The following is a 22,132-nucleotide window of genomic DNA, read 5'->3' on the forward strand; positions in this document are numbered from 1 at the left end:
GGGTACAAATATAATACCCCTTTGGAAATTTTTTATGAAATGACAATGATACCACTACAACACTTGTGAGTATATATCACATTGAAAAAATGACATTTTTAACAAAGTGTTATTATTAAAAAATGGGCTAATAACCTAAAACTAAACACACGGGAATCCTAATTTTGCCAACAATAAAATAGTAAAAATTAATTGGAATACCCATTTTTAGAGGGCACCTTCAATTTTTAACCAATATTTAAAATTCTTTCATTTATGCCCAATTTTTTAGTGTCTCTTCCCATAATACCCTTTTTCTCACTGAAACTCATCACCCATCATCTTCCCCAACAGGACAAATACGCATCTTCTTCACCCATCTATGGCGGATCTCCGTCAAGCTGTCGTCCGACTTCGAGACCACATGCGCCACAAACTGATGGTCTCTCACCGACGCAAGCGAGGCTCAGAAATTTCAAGATCTAAGAAGTTATAATGAAATCCTCACTCACAAATGGCAACCGCAGCCGCAGCCCCCTCCATCTTCATCTCCTCCGAGTCCTAACCATGAGCAACTCCAAGAGCTGAGAGATCTCCCAGCTATGGCTGGACCTCCATCTCGTTGCCAACCTCCGCTGTGGACTCTGCTACTTCTCCAAGTTCCACTCAACCTGTTACTTCAAGTCCACTGATGGCCACAACAACAACTGGTCATTCGACTATTCTCACCTTAATCTCCCTGTACTCGCTCACCTTGCTGGTACACCCTTATTCTTTATTTGTTTAATTAAGTGGTCATAACACAAAATTGGCACTGGAACTGGGACAAAAAATCTTAAAAATTATTATTAGAAAATATGTTGGGAGAGAAAGAAGGGTGTATCATATTGGATTCAACCCGTAAAGGGAAGAGATTTCTGGATAGCATGCACTGTATTGCAGAAACTGAGCTTGTAGTTGGCAGTGGTTGGTTGATTGCTTGGTTCGTTTAAATTACTATACACTTATTTCATATATATGACCCGTTTAAATTACTTGTAGTATAAGTATATTTATATATATAAACCTTGTTTATATTATCTTTAACAACGAAAGATTCAATAATGGTTTACTGGTTTGCTTGAGTTGATTTTCATACCCTTTATATGTTTGATAAAATGCCTCAACTATATTTCATGTGTTTGACTTTGATGCTTAAAACTGCTTGGTGTGATACTATCTTTCTACCTTTTGAACACTAGGGAGATGGGTACCACAATAATGTCTTCTCATATTTGTCTCAACTTTTTATGTTGCTAATCTTGCTATTGCTTATAGTATAAGGTGCATGTGCTGTATGCAAGAAAAATGTAGCTAAACAAAGACATAAACTGAAATAAATACAAATAGAACATGAGCAAGAAACAATGAAAAGCCAGTAATACTGGGCCTTTTAACTATTTGGCCTTTTTCTTATACTGTAGCAAAACGTGACATTTCTAGATGACCATACGACCTAGGTCATCATTGCCTCCTCCGATCAGTCGTCGGGCTTCTCCGATCAGTGTTGTACGCCTCTGATTATCCTCTCCACGATCATCCATCTCATCTCAGGCTTTGGCTTCGGGGATTTTCCAAATCAACACCGCCGTCTCTTCCTTCTTCCGCCTCGTCAATTCCCTTGGCACCCCCAAAGATATTCTTCAACTTCGAGAAAAACTGTAAACAAACCCTTCCCTCTTTATTAATCTATACCATCTTCATCATCATCATCATCTTCTGATTTCTCAATTTTTACTAATTATTTTTTTTTTTTTTTAAAAAACAGACACAAAACGAGGAACCATATCACACAATTGGTGAAGGAGACTTCATCCAAACTCAGTCAAGCCAGTGAGGCCGATCACCAACATAATAATCAAATTACAGTAAGTCTTATTATTATTTTTAATTCATGGAAAGTCTTTAATCTCTCTTCTTTCTCATTTGATTTTGATTTTTTTTTTAATAAATTGCAAACTGACAAGACAATTGCATATGCCAAGCTAGCTAATGATTTTCAGTCGGTTCTGAAAGAATTTCAGAAGGCTCAGAGGCATTAAATCATTGATTTAATTAATTTTGTTTGTGGTAGTAGCCCCTAAAACCAATCGTATAAACCACTATACTCAACAATATCATAACATATACTATTATTATTACCCTTTCTCTCCCTGTCCTCTCTGTCTTTCTCTCTCTATTTTTCTCTCTAAAAGGTTGAGTGTCCTGATTAAGTTTTCATGGGAAATAACATGGCAGATGTACTAAGTGAGGAACAGATTGTTGAGTTTGAAGAAGTTTTTTGTCTTTTTGACAAGGATGGAGATGGAGAGTTTTCTGCTACCTCGTTAGTATTAATGGATGTGTTTTTTTTTTTTTTTTTGGTTTTAATATAGCTTCCCCTGTTTGGTTGCCAAGAAAACTATATGCACTGAATCCTAAATCCTTGCCCCTTTTGGTCTTCATCACAAATATTATGGTTCATGGTAAATAAATTAAATGATCACTGTGTCCTCTAGTTATTAATATTTCTGTATTACATGAATAGTTATTTAATATTCAAGAGAAGAAAAGTCAGGTCTAATCCAAAATAGAATATCAAAAGTTTTTTTTTTATGATTCACGTGATGATATAGTTCTTGTAATCACATGTTGTATTTAGCAGTTTAATTAAGCTCTCTCATATTGAATTTAGACAGAAGAAAAAGAAAAGGTCACTTTCATTCTAATTATTGTTGGGTACACTTGCTAGCTAGTATGCTCTCACTATCGAAAGATATGTGATAATTAATTATTTAAATTTATATTTATTGACTCACTATTATTCATACATTTATATCAACTTTCAATTGGAAAAACAAAATGTATATAAACTTTTATTATTACCATTCATACCTTAGTTAGATTTTATTTTTCCTTTTTTCCATTATTATTTAATTATTTAATTCAAATTTGACTCACTTTCATTATATCTTATTACATTGTAAAGGTGTTTATGTGTTGAGACGAACTTCAAAGAAACTTTTGTGGCAATAGTTTGCAAGAGGTATGTCTCTAACTTTTATTTTAATACTATGCAAATGTTAGAGGAGTTTGAATATCTTAAATATTCATCCATAGTGTAGTAGGTTCTGGGATTGTTACTGTGTGCTGCGGTGATAACGGAAGGTTGAGAACTTGTGTGTTTTAGTGAAGTAGGATCTGAGAAATTTGTGTGCTGTGGAGATAAGGAAGAAAACTTATGTGTTGTTTGAATTGATATTGGCAGATGGTTGGTTGCTAGTGACATATCACTATATATAATATTTGAGTGCATATTTTGAGTACACATATCATTACTCTTCAAATTATTACGTAATTGTTCCTTTTGTTCCCACCACTACTTTGCATTTTTTGAATGACCCTTCCTCTCGTACTTTGCATCTGGAAGCTGGAATCTGAATCATCAAGGACAACCTGACACCCCTTTTCTTCTTCATCCCATTTTATAAATAATTCCCATTTTTTTCAAAAATTATGAATTTGGCCCCCTTATATAAACTTCTTATATTTTGGCCCCCTTGTATAAAAAACTATGCATCTAATAGAACAAGCCCTTGTATAGAAGAGACTTCTTTAAGTGAAAATTTAACTGAAAAGCACTTTAAAAAATCTCAACAAAAGGACTTGGAGGATTAATTTACTACTTAATGAGATTTGATACAATTATGTGTGTAATACCAATAATTTACCTGAATTAGAACATTGTTGGATAGAAAAGTTAATTATACTTGTAAGTCATCATTGGTGCCATCTCCAGTGGCTCCAAAATCAAGCACATTGTGTATGTTTTGGCCATATGTAGTGCCAAAACAGCTTGACAAAGTGATACCTAATGATACCAGAACTACTAAGCAGCTTCTGGGGTCCTGCATAATTATTAAGAATTAAATCAAAGAGAAAAAGAAAATACAGAATAAATTATTATTATCAGAAGAAGAAAGAATGTTACTTACTGACCATTATTGGAGATGAAGTAGTAAACCAGAGAGAAAAGAGTGATGGTTTTTGATCTCTCTAGTTCATGTATTTATACATAATATTAAGTTTTGATGTTATCAATGGTTAGGGTATTTAATTCTATAGTTGACTGTTTTAACCATATGTGGTACTAAAGATCAGAATAAGTAACTGTTTAGTGTCAGTATTTACTAAAAAATCTGTCTTTGTAGTTCTTTCATTGGGACTATTAATGGCATGGGTTAGTTTCTTAAATAAACACTTATTGACTTTTGTAATGGATTTGTTGCTTTGTCAAAAGTATACACAACTTGTAACCACTAGTTTGAGATTATTTTGTTTTGGTGAATACGAGAATTGTTAAGGGGCACCGGTGGTGCCCAACACCACAAGGAGGTGATGTACTCATAATACTCTTGGATTTGGAAGTACACTCTCCCTCCCATTGGCCTTTTTCCAAAACTTGTCTCAGAGTCGGAACTTGAGGCCTATATCCCATCTCATTATTAGAATGCCGAATTGCCTTTTTCATCACCAAACCTTTCATGTCATGTCATTGAATTCAGTCATGATAATTTTCTTCTGCAATCCCACTCTTTCAAACCGAGAATCGTACTGAACATCCAATTAAATTGATAATTAGAAACTAAAAATATAAATTATTTAATAAAAAATATATGAAATAAAACCCATTTCCCGAGTAATTAGTTGAGCATTGGGACGTCTCCCTTCCATTCTATTGCAAACAAACACACCACCATCAAACAAATTACCCCGGCTTTATAATGTCCTCTTTTATATCACGTTCACAGCCAATATCTACATTTTCCAACTTCATTTCATGCAAAAAAAGATAATAACATTTGGGTGCTGATTGGTAACACTTAAAAAAAATAAGTAGTTTTTTATTTAATTAATTAAAAATTTGACAATTAAACAAAAACAGTGTTTGATATCCTATAATTGAATTGTGTTTGTTTGTTTGATTGGTTTCATTATAACATATACTTGTATGAATGTACGTATTGTGTGTTGGCATACACATATAGCATAGCCTTTTGTACTTCTTGTTTTATATATGTTAGTTTTCTTCTTGTCCCTTCTCACAGAAGAAAGGTTTCAAAAAGGAAGATATATAGGCTTTTATTACCAACTTTGGACATCATGTTTGATAAAAGTTGGTTACAGTTCAACATGTAATAAGAATCGAGGACTTAGTTAATATTAAGTTAATAAATTCATAGATAGATAGGTTATACCTTTCTCTAATAATTTTGAGTATATATTTTTCATTTAATTGTAGAGCTTCAGATGAGTATAAGTAAGACGCTAAGAGTTTTGTAGAGACAATAGAGAAAGGCTAATTATCCAAAAAAATTATTGTGTCCCTGCAAAGTGTGTCGAAACTTAAGTCACCAAGATGTCAGCATTCTTTATGAGCATTTGATCATAAATGGGATTGATCCAACTTACAAAATATGTTTTCATCATGGGGAAGAAGTATCTAGAAGTGATGATATTGACGAAATGAATTATTTTGATGCTTATAATGTGTTTAGTGCTACAAATCTTGATGACTATGATTTTGACGAACATGTAGAAGGCCCTGATGACAATTTCACCAAAAAAATTAGAAGATGCAGAAATTCCATTATATCCACAGTGCACAAAATACACTAAGTTATTTGCAATTGTTGCTTTGTATAAGCTTAAAACTTCTAATGGATTGTCGGACAAATGTTTTGATGAAATGCTAGGGCTTTTCCATGATATGCTACCTTTTGATAATGTGCTCCTCAAGTCTATGTACTCAGTGAGAAAATTTCTTCGAGCATTCAAGTTAGGATATGAAAGGATTCATGCATGTGTAAATGATTATTGTCTATTTAGAAAAGATAAAGAGACGTTGGAAAATTGTCCAACATGTGGAACTTCTCGTTGGATGTCAAACAAGCTTACTACTCTACTATTTGTTTTTTATATATGTCTAAGTAATTTAATTATGTTTATTTTGGGTTCTAATGCAGTTGGTTGTGATGCCATACATCTTCATATAGTTAGGCTCTTGAGGTGTATTTTCTTTTCCTTGTACTCTTTATAATGGAAAATATCTTGTTGACTTGCTTAAGTAGTATAAACCATTCATGAATATAATATTTATGTCTTTTAACATTAATAGTGCTTTAATATTGTTGTTGTTGTTTCATTTCTGACCAAGACACAGATAGATGGAAACAAATGGAAGGTCATGGCACACATTTTAGGCTCGGCAATAGGCTTTCAAATCTAGTGCAAATAATAAAGCATCAAAATATCTTTAGATTTCGTTGTTCACTTTTAAAGTGAAACATGAAAGTTTTTTCAAATTTTAGCTAAACCTTTTAGCTAGAAGTTTATTATGATGACTTTGATTCTCTAAACTTTACTTTTTGAAAGATGGTTCACTTAAGTGAAATATGTATTTGGACCGAGTTACCTAATATGATGATATTGATATTTTTTAAGATCTAATGCTTTTTTTTAGGGATTTTTTTTATAAATACCTATATATAAAACTTATCATTCATTTATACGGTAAACTAATACTTAATTCAATACTATATAAATAAAAGATTTTAATGCAAAAAGACGGTCTCTCTTATCACTTCTCAAAACTATATGATTTTTTTGTTTTTTTCATTTGCAATGCATGCATGATCATCTAGAGAGAGTAAATTAAAGCATATATATTTATGGTTTTTGTCATATATGATTTACAGGTAGTTAATTACTTTTAAACATATATATATATATATAAATAATGATTATGATGATGGAATTAATATATATTGGTGAAGAAAGAGATGAAAATCTAGTTTTGTTGTAATAAAAACTCCATATATCTTTTAGATTATGCGAATAAATATTTTACATAAATCAAATTGTAATATATGACAACGGAAGGTGATTTCTTTACTTTTTATTTTTATTTTTATTTTTTTAGAGTTAAATTACAGAAGTGAGTTATGAGAACAAATCAAGCTTTGAATTTAGCAATGATGATATATATATTTATAATCTTTCACACACTCTATCTCTCTCTTTCTCTCTCTCTATCTCAAGATTTGGCATTCGTATTGTAACTAAAAATATAAAACTCAAATCAACTTCAAAGTATAAATAAATTACCAATTCATTTTTCTTTCCATTTCCTCCCAACTCCAGTTTTCTATCAACTCTCTCAACACCTTTATATATATATATATATATATAATAATAATAATAAGAGACAAACAATTTCACTCCCTCCTACCACTTTCGTTGCCCCTATAAGATTATAAAGAAAAGTTTGAACTCACTCTATTCGTATAACATCAACGAACTCCTTTTGTCATATGTATATATATGTACAACAATTTATATTTATTTTTCCCCTTTTTCAAGATATATTAGAGTGTGAAATCCAAGGACAAAAGAGAATGAGAGATGGGAGCAAATGCATATGTTTGAACCCAAATTAATTTTACTTTTCCTCTAGTAAAGTGCACTATGTATGAATAATATGTTACAGTTCACATGGCTTTTCTCTATTAATGGTGTTCACATATACTATATATGGGGTTGCATTGGATTGCATGATAGTTGCATTGGGTTGCATTTTGCAATTTGGAAAAGAGTTCTTTAATGTTTTTTAGATTGCAATTACTTGCATGTGATATTTCAGTGAGTTGCTTTAGGTTGCATTGGACTTGCATTTCAGGTTGCATTGAGCTTGCATTTTAGGTTGCATTAATTTCATAAGGATGAAAGATGTTGCATTTGAGGTTGGAGTGGGTTGCATGAGAATTAAAGTAGAATATTAGTTTTTTGAAGTTGATTTAGATTGCATGAAATTGCATTAAGCTTTCGTTTGAGATTGCAGTAGGTTGCTTGAGTTGCATACAAATGAAATTAGCATGAGTTTTTTTAAGTTGTCATAGTTTGCATTGAGTTGCATATGAATTTTCATGAGTTCTTTTAAGTTTCCATGTCTTGCATTGGGTTGCAGTTAGTTACATGGGCTAACATTTGAGGTTGAAATGGGTTGTTAAATTTTCCAAAAATGCATTTAGGTTGCTTTTGAATTTGCATGAAGTTGCATTAGGTGGTATTTGACATAAGAATTGGGTTGCATTATTTTGCATGTGTTAATTTAGCTTATTTGAGTTGCAGTGGGTTTATTTAGGTTACATTAGGTTCTTTAAGTTGCTTTAGGTACTTTAGGTTGTATTGAGTTGTTCGGGGTTGTATGTGACTTTTTAGATTGGGAACATCGTGTTGAATTAAGGTTGTATGGGGTTGTTGCAATGTATGCAACCTCTGTTTCAACTACTTTTGAAACTTTTGCAACTTCTCTCGCCACATCTGCAAAACCTATGAAACATGAGTTGCAACCTCTCAACCTCTGTCACAATATCTGCAACCTTTGAGGTTGTATAAGGATGCATGGACTTGCCTTTAAGGTTGTTTTAGGTTCCATTGGGTTTGCATTTAAGGTTACAATGGGTTAGACGAGTTGGGTTCTTTTAGGTTGCATTTAAAATTACATTGAGTTGCATTGGAATTGCATAGGCTTGCATGTGTTGCCATGTGTTGCTTTAGGTTGCATGAGGTTGTAGTGGGTTGCATTTGAGGTTGCATTAAAGTATGTTGCATGATTTGTATAACAATGAAAATAGAATATTAGTTTTTATGTTGCCATGAGTTGCATGGGGTTATAGTGGTTGCATGCATGGGCTTGCATTTGAAGTTACAGTGGGTTCCTTCAGAATGTTTTAAGTTGCATTGGGGTTGCATTTAAGGTTGCAGTGGGTTGCATTTGAAATTGTATTTGGTTTGTATGTTTCTAGAGGTTTCATGGGTTTGCATCTGAGATTGCAGTGAGTTATCGTCTGGGATGTTTTGAGTTTGCATTTGAGGTTGCAGTAAGTTGCATGAGTTACATTATAATGAAATTTCCAAATGAGTTTACAAGTTGTTTTGAGTTGCATTAAGTTGCATGGACTACTATTTAAGATTGCAATGGGCTCGTGTGCTTCCATTTGAGGTTGTAACGTATGCAACCCATGCAACATTTTTCAAAACCTTTTCCATCTAGGGTAGCTTTCAGTAAGCAACCTATGCAACCTTTTTGCGATCTCTTTTAAAATATCTTCCATTTGAGGTAGCTATTGCTATTGGTATGCAACTTTTGTTGCAATGTGTGCAACCTCTGCAACCTTCGTTTCAACTTTTGGAACCTTTATGACAATATCAACAACCTCTATTGCATCATTTGAAACCTAACGTGCAACATGTGCAACCTTAATTTGGAAATAAAATTTTATAAGTTGTTTTACTTGCATAGAAGGTTGCTTAAGCTATTTTTTTTTTTAATTACATTGAGTTTCATGAGTTTGCATTTGAGGTTGCAGTGGTTTGTTCATTTTGAACAAATTACACTTTCTATTTATAATATTATGAGTTATTTGAACAAATTAAACTAAATAAATGCTCAAAAATATTGGATGGATCTGATCCGATCATATACATAAGCAAGGGGACACATTCAATGGAGAAAACCGATCCAATCCAATGGATAATTGGATCGGATCGGCTGAGACAAGTTAATTGCATTGGATCGGTTATAAAAATCTAACATCCAATGAATAATTAGATCGGATCAGATAGGTCTAAAAACATTGGATGTGATCCAATTAATACCCCTACTTGCTGTGCTAGAATCCGACTTTAATATTTTCAAACTACTTTGTAGATCAATTGTTATTTAGCTTATAATTTGAGTAGAGGATTTTACAACAAAAGGCTGAAGAATAGCAGGTTTGAACCATTTGAAGCTAATTTATAGGCAAAAAGTATAACCAGATTAAAATGGCAATGGTTGAGCTTCTAAATCACACCACTCACGACTTCCAATTTTTCTACCAACAAATACCAAGAATGCAAATGATCAATCATACAAATACTAGTAGCTTTTTCTAAAATTTAATTAGAAGAAAACATATTATATTTATATAAGGTTGCATTAATATATATGGTAAATTATAAATTGCTCAGTTTGATATAATATTGTATAATAAAACAAAAGTTCATGACACATATACATTGCATCTGTTGAGGAAAGGGAGCTTGTTCTTTAGCCCGAATGGAAATCTTGAAATCCCTTCTCCATTGTTGGAAATTCTTGTCTGTGAGAGGAGAGGAGGAGAGGCAAGAACAGTGCCAGGTGATCTCCTGTGCTCAAGAAGTAGGGACTACTACCATCTTCATGGGCAGGTCGATCAAGAACAGAGAAAGAAGAGAAACGGTTCGAGACATGGATGGGAGAACTCGGAACCCTAGAAATTGGGGGTTCTTGAGGAGGAGCATCAGGATTCGGAAGAGAAGAATCAGTAGCAGCCGTTGAGGGCTCCGGAAGAGGAGGAACGGGGCTTGTACTTCGACGACCTGTAGCTCTTGTTCGTGCCATGGAAACAAAGGAAAAGAAAGGTCAGATGGTCACTGATACCATATTAGAGTAAGAAGACTTATTATTCAATCAAAAAGTATATCAAGTCTTATAAACAAGGGGACCAAATCAGCTTAAATAAAGGCTGAGAAAGGTCTAAGTCAATGATAACAAACCTAACTAAAATGAAACAGAATTGGTTAAACCAAGAATGCTAACAAACCAAGCCTAACTAATTAACCATAAACTGAACTCTAATAGTATCGTCACTTAAGTGATATAGCAAGCTACTTACATACCTCTTCCAATATAAATATATATTTCATTAGATTAGATAAATGGAGTAGCTAGCCCATGCTTACTAAAGACTTGATCATTATTTAATATCGACTATTGATCGGTTAATATTAATACCAAGTAATTTTATCTTTATAATCAATCACATATAATTTTTACATTTTGACAAAATTTAAATTTAGTACTATTAGAATCGATCAAACATGATATGTTGCCCTCAAATAGCGGCACTCATCAAATTCGTATAATTAAAAAATTTATAGTAAAAAAATCGTACAACAGAAAAAAATGCTAAATAAAATTGAACTAATAAAAACTTAACCGTATAATTGAAAAGTTTATCAAATTATAGTATATCGGGTAATTTCACTTTTATTTTTTGTCACAAAAATATTAATTCGATAGATTAATTTACACTTGTATAAACTCTTCCTCAATCCATGTTGTCATTTTCTATTTTCTTTTCTTTTCTTTTCTTTATTTTCACGTGGTCATTTTTGAATTGGGTTTATATATCCTAATTTATTATAACTTTTTAATGATAGTTTCAATATTATGTAAATAAAAATATAATTTTTCTTTTATAATGAATGAATAAATTATTTACTCACTTGTGTTTTTTTTTTTATAATTATTTTATGTTGAATATTTAAAAATGATTTCTTGGTGGATAAAAATTGGTTGATCTATAAAATGATGTATAAAGAAATCTTGTTTAGTGGTAAGTGTTTCATATATTAACAAATCTTGTTTAGGGATCTTTATATGTCATGCATTCAATAAAAAGAGATCTATGGTCTCCCATTGTATTTGTAATTTTGTTAAAGTAAAAATAAAAACTTTTATTGAGAATACTAAGAATAGTTCAATAGTACAATGTGAGATAATCATAAAATTTATACGACCCAAATATTATATCATGTGGTCTAGTATACATAAAATAGTATTGGTCTTATTATGTTTGTTTTGTTTTTTTGTACTTTTCAAAAAACACAATCATTTACTTAATTTATGTAAAAAAACTACTTCCTTAAAAGGTAAGCATATAGATATGCTCTCTAAGTATTATGAATAACGTGAACACAAACCAAACATTTGTATTATTGTTTGGATGAATTAATCAAGTAATTAATATGGCATTTTTTTCTTTCTTATCCTAGTTTCTTACCAAAGAAATTAAAAAGAACAATTATCTATCTTATTGTACAGCATCTCTTTATTTTTAGTATTATTTTTCACTTAGGTAAAGTATGTCTAAACCATAAATTAATTTTGTAATTGTATTTGAATTGTACATTTTCTTGTCTTATTTAAGAAGCAACCATTTTTATCATCATTTGGGAGACTTTACAAGTGTATAGAGAAAAATGAAACCAAAAAAAAAAAAAAGTTCAGGTGACCAACATAGTTTTTGTAAAGTTGACTAAAATTCATTTAAACAAAAACTTACATAATAACGATCTACAATAACAAACAACATACATTTAAACAAAATGAAACACAATATACTAAAAATGTAAACTAATGTCTTCTCTCAATTCCAACATTTTGACGAGCCCTCCTCTGCTTTGATCTTTTTGCCATAAGATGCCATTGTTCTCCTTTCAATGTTTTGACAATCCCATCAATGTTTTGATCGGTAAGGAACATGTATCCGATCGAAATTCCAATAACCATTCCACTTCCAAATCCTATTAACACAATTTTCCAATCAAATCCCTTCACATGCTCCTCATTGTCCTCTTGCTGAAATTGGTGTATGGTGTCCTCGTTGCATGATTCTGAAATTGGAAACCCACATAAGCCCAAATTCTCTTTGTATGAATCGTTTGTGAATGTATCAAATTGTCGACTGCGAGGTATAAGCCCCTCCAATTGGTTCACAGAAAGATTTAAAATTTGGAGTTGATTTAGATTTGCTGCCAATTGCCATGGAATCTTCCCAACAAGCTCATTCGAGGAGAGATCTAACCATTCCAGATTGGTCAAATTTCCCAAGGATGGTGGAATATTGCAAGATATCTTGTTATGTGAAAAATTGAGCCCTTTGAGTGAGTTGAGCTTACCAAGCAATTCTGGGATCTCTCCTGTGAAGTTATTTCTTGAGAAGTCAATGAATATAAGCATGGTTTGGATTTTCTCTAACTCAGGATAATATCCTTTTATTGTCAATGAACTGCTTTCATAATATCGAATTAGTGTTGGATATTCCATGTATCTCAAGTAATCTGAAGTAGCATTCATCATTCCCACAAAATTCTTAAAATATTTTTGGGGCAAATGATCAGTAAATTCATTGCCAGAGAGATCCATGATTCTCAAATTGTGAAAGGGATGTCTCACCTTGGGATTGCCTATTGGACCTTGAAATCTATTAGATCTCAAGATAAGAACTTGGAGATTCGGAAGAGATTCCAACCACCAGGGGAATGCTCCATTTATCTTGTTGATTCCAATATCTAAAAATTTCAACTCTTTACAATTGAGCAAAAACTTTGGTAAAGAACCTTCCAATTGATTTTCTTTGAGATTCAAAACACCTAGGCAGTTTCCCTTTGCAAAATGTGAAGGAATCAAGCCATGAAGCTTATTCTTGTGCAAATCTAGCACACGGAGACTTGAATTTCCTAAGCATGGAGGAATGTTCTCACTCAAATTGTTATTTGACAAATCAAGGATTTGAAGCCTACTGAGATTGCAAATCAAATGTGATAATTCACCATCCAATGTATTGTTTGAGATTTAAAAAAACATCATTTTTAGGTGGTGGGATTGGAAGATGACCTTGAAGTCGGTTGGAGCAAAGGTTAATGAATGCTAGATTCTTCCATGGAATCTGATCTATTTGCGTTAAAGAGTTGTGAGAAATATCTAGTAAATACAATGAATCCTTACCCATATTCCATAGCCATTGGGGAACACTCCCTTCGATTTGATTGTTGGAGAGATCCAAGTATCTTAAATTTTCTAAGCTTCTTAAGGAGTATGGGAACTCACTTATGCCACATGAAGACAAATGTAATTCAGAAAGAATATTGGGCAAAGTATCATTATTATTACTGTTAGATACCAATGATAAGCTATTATCAGAAAGATAAAGAATTTGGAGCTTTTTTAACTTTGAAAATTGGTCAAACTACACGACACCACTCAAGTTATTTGAGGAGAGTTCCAAATCCGTGAGATTGACTTGCTGAAAAATTGATCTTGGGAAAGAGCCTTGTAAGTTATTAGAATATAAAGAAAGATACTCCAAAAAATTATGTTGGAATTCCTGAATGCTACCACTAAATTTGTTGGAACTTAGATCTAAATATTGTAAAGATGGAAGGGAATAGAACCAAGATGGTATTGTCCCATTAAGCTCATTTCCATATAAATCTAGAGTTTTTAAATTCAATGGAGGAGAACTCACTAATTGATGTTTTGAAGAGACACACGAAATTGAATTTTTTGTTGAGTTACTACAAATTTCTGGAATTGGGCCTACGAAATTATTCTCTGAAAGATCCAAATAGGTTAGTTGTTGTATATTTAAAATGGATGACCATGGGATATAACCACCAAAATTATTACGAGAAAGGTCTAAGGAAGTGATTTGTGTGCAGTTGTCAAGCAATGTGGAAGAAAGTTTTAAGAAATTGTAATTCCTTAGAGACAAAATGTGTAAATACTTCAACTTTCTACAAAGATGAGGTAGATCTATTACGACTCCAGATTCAGAAAGATTCAATAATTTAAGCGGGCTGCTCCAATTATATTGTGGAAAAGAACCATTGAGATTTGGGTTGTAACTCAAATCAAGTTGTTAAAGGTTTGGCAAACTGAGAACATTTTTCATTATATTTTTGTCTATATATTTTTCATTATATTTCCATACAAATTCCTGTGTTTAGACTTTAACACATTACAAAGCACTTTCGTCTTTCTTTTTGAGCTTTGAATTTAAAAACATCGATTGAGACATAGTTGAACATGATGAGATAAATAGTCAAGTAGTGGATAACCACATTGGAGATGGAAATTATCTACCAAATAAAAAGGAATTTAAGAAAAATAAATTAAAAATAAACAAAAAAGATTGTTTTCTTTTCTTTTGCTGAGATAATTGAATGTGTATCGCATAATCTATGTGTACAAATTTATCAATAATTACATCCCAGTGAAATAAAATTAGATAATTAGTACTGTATCTAATTGTAATAATGTGTACCTAATCTCAAAAATAATAATTTGACTAGTGGATCATGCAAAAGTTTTAATTAAAATTAATGTCAATTTGCCTCTCCACAAATTTCTATTATTTTAAATTTTGTAAATTTTACCCAATATTTAAATATATATATATATATATTGTGTCAATTTAAAAAATTATGTTTCAATTTTTTGTGGACTTTGTAAGTATTTACATGTTAACTCAACTTAAAAATTTATTTTGAAAACAAACATGTTAAAACTAAAAATGGACCTTAAATACACAATCACACTTTGGGTGTGTGGTATATATAGAGTATTAATGAATTTGACTGGCCTCCGTCAAGATGTCTGCTACATTTGGATCACTATCAAAGACAGCTAATATGGAGGGTTGACCTTTTCTTGCAAAGAGTGAAACAACCCTTTCAACTAATAAAAGAGAGTAGTTGAATTGTCGATATATAGTTTTACTTATTTAATTTGTGGTTCCAAATTTCTTTTTCCTTTTGGTCCCATTTATTTATTCCTTGATTAATTAGATGAAATTAATTAAATATATATATATATATATGCAAGTTTTATTATCAAAATATATAGTATAATAATGATCAAAATATATATATATATATATATATATATATGCAACAGAAATTTTTACTAAAATGAAATATAATGACTAGACACTTGATGATGATTTTTGATATCAATATATAATGATGTTTAAAGAATGAATTATATAGTTTAGATTTCAACAAATGATTGTAACTACAGACTTATGATAAAATTTTGAACCTACAAACAATGATAGTTAGAAAATTGTACTGATAATATATTATAAAAGAATAATTGACAGGAAAAATCTATTATCTTTACATGTTTTATACTTAACCTTTCATTCTTTATTTTTTTTTATGGTAGTACCTCCCAAACTACAATTCTGTTGGCAAATCCACAATCCTGGTAGTTCTAGACTATTATCTGCCAACATGGATGTACTGTCCACATCATAATTTGAGGTCCAAGTCATTAATAAAAAAATATTTTGTTTAATAAATTTTTTTTAGAATAAATTAGAAACTAAGAAAAATCAAGAACACTAACAAAAGATTATGGGCTTTTATGCTATTTTTTTCTTGCTTACCCAACCCATCACAATTTTCTCGCTCTAGATCTTCTCGGCTTTTCTTATTAGCTTTGGAGATATCCCTAATCACTACAAGAAATACGACTTTTGCTTGCAGTTCTATAGTTATGCGCTGGCAAAGGAAACTTTTATCGGCGCTTTATACATAACGCCAGCAAAAGCACCCCCATTTTCGCCTATGAATCAATCTTTACCGGTGCAACTTCTTGCCGACATAAATCACCTTGTCTAGTGGGTTACATACATACCTTGTTGGCAAAGGTTGAGAACTTTTCCCTCTTAATTAAGCATGGGGTATTTTTGGTGGGAAACATAACTTTTGTCGCTACAAATTTGCGTAGGAAAAATCAAGTTGCACCGGCAAAAGTTTTTTGTGGGAAAATTCCCGTTGATGAAAACGTGGGAAAATTGGTGCCAAAAAAGTTGGTGGGAAAATTCATTTCCAGTGAAACAAATTGTGCCAGCAAAAGTAGTCGACTTTGAAAACGCCACCGTTTCATTTAGTGAACATGAATTCATGTGCTTCTTTTCTAGACCAACGAGAGTGTTCTCCTTTATATCCCAAGAATTTATTTATAAATATGACATCTCTTTCATCATTTAGGACACACCTTATCTTACACCACTTTTTTCATCTCTCTATTCTCTCCATCTTTTTATCTTTTAGAGTAGCATTTATGTAGTTTTAGAAGAATAATTTGGAGGCTCCACATCCAAATTTTCCTATTTATGTTGTAATTTTTATTTTATTTTGATAATTATGGGTTTCTAATCCACTTAAAATTATTAAGATGGAGGATGAAACAAATTGTAACTAAATAGTATTTGTTGTATGTTGATCTCCCAAACTTTGAGTAATAGAAGACTATAATTTTTCTTCTTCTAAATATTTCTTTCATCTATAATATCATGTATTTTAGATTGTTAGAACATATTTTACTTGGTTCTTAATGTTTACCCAAAAAATATTTGCTTGATGACATGGCACGATCAGGACGCACGTGGATATCATGTGACTGTTTAGTGATGACAGTCTGGTCGACCAACGACCAGGAAACAGTAAGCTGCTCAATTACAAGAAATAAGTTGAATAGTAAGGATGAAGATATGCTAACATATGTGCCAGGTCTGATCATAGGAACGAAACCAGAATTAAAAAACAGTTCTAAGATAGATATTTCTAAGATTACTAGCCAGCCATTTTAAAAGACATTAAAAATTTAAATGTTGACACTCCCCTTTTAGCTCTTTCGTCTTTCCTTTTTGAGTTTTGAATTTGAAAACATTGATTGGGACATAACTACTGAACATGATGAGATGACTTGACCATATCTATAATCATTCATAACTAATATATGAATAGAAATAGTGGATAACCACGTTTGAGATGGAAATTATCTACCAAACAAAAAGGAATTTAAGATGATTTAAATTAAAAATTAAAAATAATAATTATTTTCATTTTTGGGTGCATTAATACAACATTCCCCAATTAATACTTACTTTTTTTTGCTATAAAAAAAACTATATAGTAATTTATGTGCAAGTTTTTAGATTACTAAATAATTTTTTACACTAATTTATCTAAATAAAATTACTTATATGAAATGTACTCGGCCATTATCGTACTTGCTCCATTGTAAGCTTTGTAACTCTCTCTGAACAGAGTTTAAAGTTATGTAATCGATTGGTTTAATTAGAAATAATAAAGTTATCCCAGATATATAATACTTTCCACTATCAAATTAATCATTCTTTGTCTACTTTATTACAGCCATGTATATAAAAATATACGTGACATAAAAAATGTATTTTTTAAAATTTATTGTTAAATAACATTGTTTTGTATGATGAAGCTTTATAAAAGAAAATATTTCAAATAATAATCTTACCAATCACTTCTCCGATTTTAGTTTGTTCACTGTAAGGGGAGATTACATTTTATATAATTTTTTAATAAAATTTGCAAAAATATGATTTTTTTTAAGAACTTTCACTTATGAGTTTAGTTTTTTATATTTTTATATAAAAGTTGGTTTATAACATAATTTTACTCTTAATCAAATTTTTTATATTTAGTTAGTTATCAATAAAGTTTCTCATATTTTTTTTTCTTTAATAAGCTTTCTTATATAAACTAATAAAAATAAAATCCTCGTATTTTTTAAACAGTAATAGCATAAACACCATATTTATGAAAAATCTCTTATGTAATCTTTAATCTTTATTACCAAATTTATAAATATCCACGAGATTTATCTTATATTTATTATTTTGATAGAAGAACAATAAAACACATAAAAAAAGTTGAAAAAAGAAGAAGAAGAAGCATGATTCTGTTATTCCATTATTAATGAAGTGTTCATTAATTAGCAAACTAACAGCTTTAACAACTTTATTGCAACAGTAACTAACTACAACTACCAAACCTCTATAAAAAATCTACAACTACCAAACACTAATTCTGTTTATATAATTCTCGGTTGAAAAAACCTATGAAACTTGAGAACCAAATTAAAATAATGATAGACTTTGTTGCAGTAGTTTTTTTTTTTATGTTCTAATATTTATACAGGGAACACGCATAAATGGGTTATTTTCTAAATTTGATTTTTCTGTGTTGGATAATTAATTGAAGATGGAGTGAAAAATGATGCTTGTAGCTGTAAAATCATACTTTTGAAGTTATAAAAAGAAGAAAACAGAGAAAAACAGGACAGCTCCAAAAGACCATTTTAGCTAGAAATGAAACTAACATTACAATAATAATAATTTCCTATTTCTCAAGAAAAAAAATAAGATGTGTAAAAACTTGTATTGGCTAAATTTTATTTTAGACAAAATATTTTAAGTAAATTGAGAAAAATTAGTAGCATATCCTTAATTAATTGTCACATGATTCAGCTGGTTTTAGTATGAAAATATTTTAGTGTGAATACAATAGTTTTACCATATTTATTACAATTAATTTTTATTGATAAAATATTGTATTTAAATTATCTTGTGAGAATATTTTCAGGCATTATGTCCATTCAGAGAATATGATTGGTAATGATGTGGTCATTATTGATCCGCAAGGTGAGCTGAGGATGAGTGGTGATGATGTAATAATGAACATTTGCATACTTAAATTGCAAATGATGGTCAATCTCAAGTACAAAAACACATAATAATAATAATAATAATAATAAGGAAACTAATTACTCTTATTTACTCCAAGGCATTATTTTATAAATTTATACCACCCAAAAAGACAAGAAAAAAGAGAGGAAAATAATAAAAATACAAAATACTACAACACCAACATGAGCTTTATCACAACATGAGACTAAATATAATTAAATCTAAATAAATAAGAGACACTCCTTGCCAATTATGACACCACATTGCTCTACTACAACCACTTCACAAACACACCTGCTCTTCCATTTGAGAAAAAATTAATATAACCTATGAAGATCCCAAACACAAAGCCACATCCATACCCCAATACCACAACTTTCCAAGTAAATCCATTTGCATCCTCCGATTCATTTTCTTGCTCCACGGTTGATCCTTCATATTCCTCATTGCATGGTTTGGACAGTGGAAAACCACACAAATCTAAATTTCCTTTGAATGAATCATTGCTAAAAGTATTGAACTGCTTACCATTGGGTATTGGTCCCACGAGTTGGTTTTCTGAAAGGTTTAAGATTTGGAGCCATATTAAATCGGTCAAGTGCAAAGGGATATTCCCACTTAGCTTGTTAGCAGAGAGGTCTAACCACTCAAGGTTAGTCAAATTTCCCAATGATGATGGTATGGTACCTGTGAGCATATTATGAGAAATGTTGAGGCCCTTGAGTTCGTTCAGCCCTCCAAGGAACACTGGAATCTCTCCACTAAAATTATTGCATGAGAAATCAAGAGTTACAAGGATAGTTAGGATATGCACCAACTCTAACTCATATCCTTTCATGGTCACTGTTATAGAGTCTTGGTAATAATTCTCTCCCATGTACTTCAGTTCTACATTCTTTGTATTGAAAATCATAGCTTTGAAGTTGACAAAGTATTTTGTTGGAAGAGCACCGTCAAACTCATTGTGGGACAAATCTATAATCCTTAACTCAGGAAAAGGATATTTGATTTTAGGTTTTCTTATTGAACCATAAAACCTATTAGATCTCAAGACTAAAACCCGTAAGGCTGGAAGAGAGTCTAGCCAGTGAGGAAATGAGTCGTTGAGGATGTTATTTCCAAGATCTAGGACTTCAAGATTTCTGCAATATTCTAGTGATCTTGGCAATGAGCCTTCTAAATGATTTCCATTTAGATTGAAATTTCTCAAAGTACTTCCTACTGAAAATGTGTTGGGGATAGTACCATAAAATTTGTTCCTAGAAAAATTCAAGACCGAAAGAAGTTTACTATGTTTTACAATGCATCGAGGAATGATACCACTCAAGTTATTCGAAGATATATCAAGCACCGCAAGGAATGACATGTTGCAAAAGGAAGTTGGGATCTCTCCCACAAATTGATTTTTGGATACTGAGAAGAACTGCAGATAAGATGATGCAATAATTGGAAGAGGTCCTGAGAACGAGTTCGAGCTGAGATCAAGATATGATAACCCATTCCATGGAAGAGGCTCTATATATGTTAAAAAATTGTGAGAGAGAGTCAAGTTGTAGAGAGAATTCTTTCCCACCTCCCATAACCATTTAGGAACACTTCCTTGAATCTGATTATGGGAGAGATCTAAAATTTGTAATTGTTTTGAAGATTTTAAAATGTGTGGGAACTCAGTAATGTTGCAAGAAGACAGATATAATCCCTCAAGATTATCCAAACTATAGTTTTTGGTGTTTCCAAAAGTTACTGAAATATTATTAGAGGAAAGGTCAAGATATGCTAACCTTTTGGAAATTAAAAGCTTTTCCAATTCCAAAGTACCACTGAACTTATTTGATGAGAGATCCAAATATTGGAGGTTTTGACTTTGAAATGTGGATCTTGGAGTGATGCCCAAAAACACAGTTTCACCGAATGAAGTAGTTTCAAAATCACGAATTATCTCCCCAGTAAATTGGTTGTCTCTGAGGTTTAAATACTCCAAATACGGTAGGGCATATATCCATGTTGGTATTGTCCCGTTGAGTAAGTTGTTTGATAAAATCAATTCAGTGAAATTTGGAGCATTATGCACGAGATGGTTTGACGAGTCATAAAATTGAATGTTGTCCGGAAGTGGACCAACTAAGTTACTGGAACTTAATTCCAAAGAAGACAAAGATTTTGGGATATCTTTCAATAAAAGAGGTAAGTCAATGGAGAAGGTGTTATTACGGAGACTTAAGCTGTTAAGTGCACTACTCCAATTAGATGTTGGGAGAGAGACATTTGGTGCTTCATTATCTTCTAAAGAAAGAGCGGTGAGATTCGACAACTCAAAAATACTCTCTAGTAGCTTCCTACTCAACTTACAATCGATGAGTTCTATATATGTTAAAGAGGATGAGAAGTTTTTGAAAGGGAGTGCTGGTGGGAGAGAAGACAAATCAATACCAGCTAGGTAGAACCTTGTCAAGTTGGATAAGTTTTGAGAAAGTGCTTTAAAGGTATTTTCCCCTATCATGATGACTTTATACCCCCAATGCGAATGCCCACCAAGTGCGAGAAAAACCAATTTGGAAAGATGGGATATCTCTAAAGGGACATGACCGCTGAAGTTGGAGTTGCGCAGATCAAGAGAGGTCATATTCTTGAATTTGCCAAACTCTGGTACAATAAAGGACTCTCTAAAATCATTATAAGAAAGAGAAAGCTCCTGGAGATGGTGGAGTTTGAAGAGAGTGCTGTTGGAACTGATAGTGCCTTGAAGGCTGCAACAGTTCAAATCCAAACCTATTACGTGGCCTGTAACGTTGTCACACGTGATTCCCTCCCACGTGCAACAATTGGTTTTGTTATTCCAGGTGTCTGTAGGATGAAATACAGTTCCATTCTCGTATGGCTTATAACAGATGACATCTCCAAGAGCAATT

General features: G+C 31.7%; 1 protein-coding gene and 1 long non-coding RNA gene across 5 annotated transcripts; one reads left to right on the forward strand and one right to left on the reverse strand.

Annotated features, from left to right (window-relative positions):
- Window positions 1-265: 265 nt before the first annotated feature.
- LOC133783172 (uncharacterized) lies at window positions 266-6,507 on the forward strand. 4 transcript variants are annotated; one of them, XR_009870791.1, is made up of 6 exons: window positions 266-739; window positions 1,443-1,679; window positions 1,787-1,886; window positions 2,987-3,043; window positions 5,106-6,066; window positions 6,215-6,507. It is a non-coding gene; the product is annotated as an uncharacterized LOC133783172 (long non-coding RNA). The 4 variants fall into 4 exon arrangements; XR_009870792.1 differs by having other exon boundaries at window positions 6,221-6,507; XR_009870790.1 differs by having other exon boundaries at window positions 272-739; window positions 6,024-6,066.
- Window positions 6,508-12,280: 5,773 nt separating this feature from the next.
- Window positions 12,281-21,723, reverse strand: LOC133785979 (receptor like protein 22-like). The gene is made up of 3 exons (XM_062225189.1): window positions 19,586-21,723; window positions 13,642-13,818; window positions 12,281-13,445 (listed from the first exon to the last, which is right to left on the reverse strand). The coding sequence occupies exons 1-3, from the start codon at window positions 21,721-21,723 to the stop codon at window positions 12,281-12,283; spliced, it is 3,480 nt and encodes a 1,159-aa protein (XP_062081173.1).
- Between the last annotated feature and the right edge of the window lie 409 nt (window positions 21,724-22,132).

Source organism: Humulus lupulus, chromosome 6 (genome assembly GCF_963169125.1).
Source record: "Humulus lupulus chromosome 6, drHumLupu1.1, whole genome shotgun sequence".
NCBI lineage: Eukaryota > Viridiplantae > Streptophyta > Magnoliopsida > Rosales > Cannabaceae > Humulus > Humulus lupulus.

Excerpts from the sequence above, each read along its gene's own strand:
- LOC133785979 (XM_062225189.1), bottom strand. The coding sequence starts at position 21,723 with ATGATAGGGGAAAATACCTTTAAAGCACTTTCTCAAAACTTATCCAAC. Across the intron at positions 13,819-19,585 it reads TGGAAAGTTGTGGTATTGGG|TAATAATAATGATACTTTGC; the intron begins GTATGGATGTGG and ends GGTATCTAACAG. Across the intron at positions 13,446-13,641 it reads AATATGGGTAAGGATTCATT|GCTTCAAATCCTTGATTTGT; the intron begins GTATTTACTAGA and ends CAATCTCAGTAG.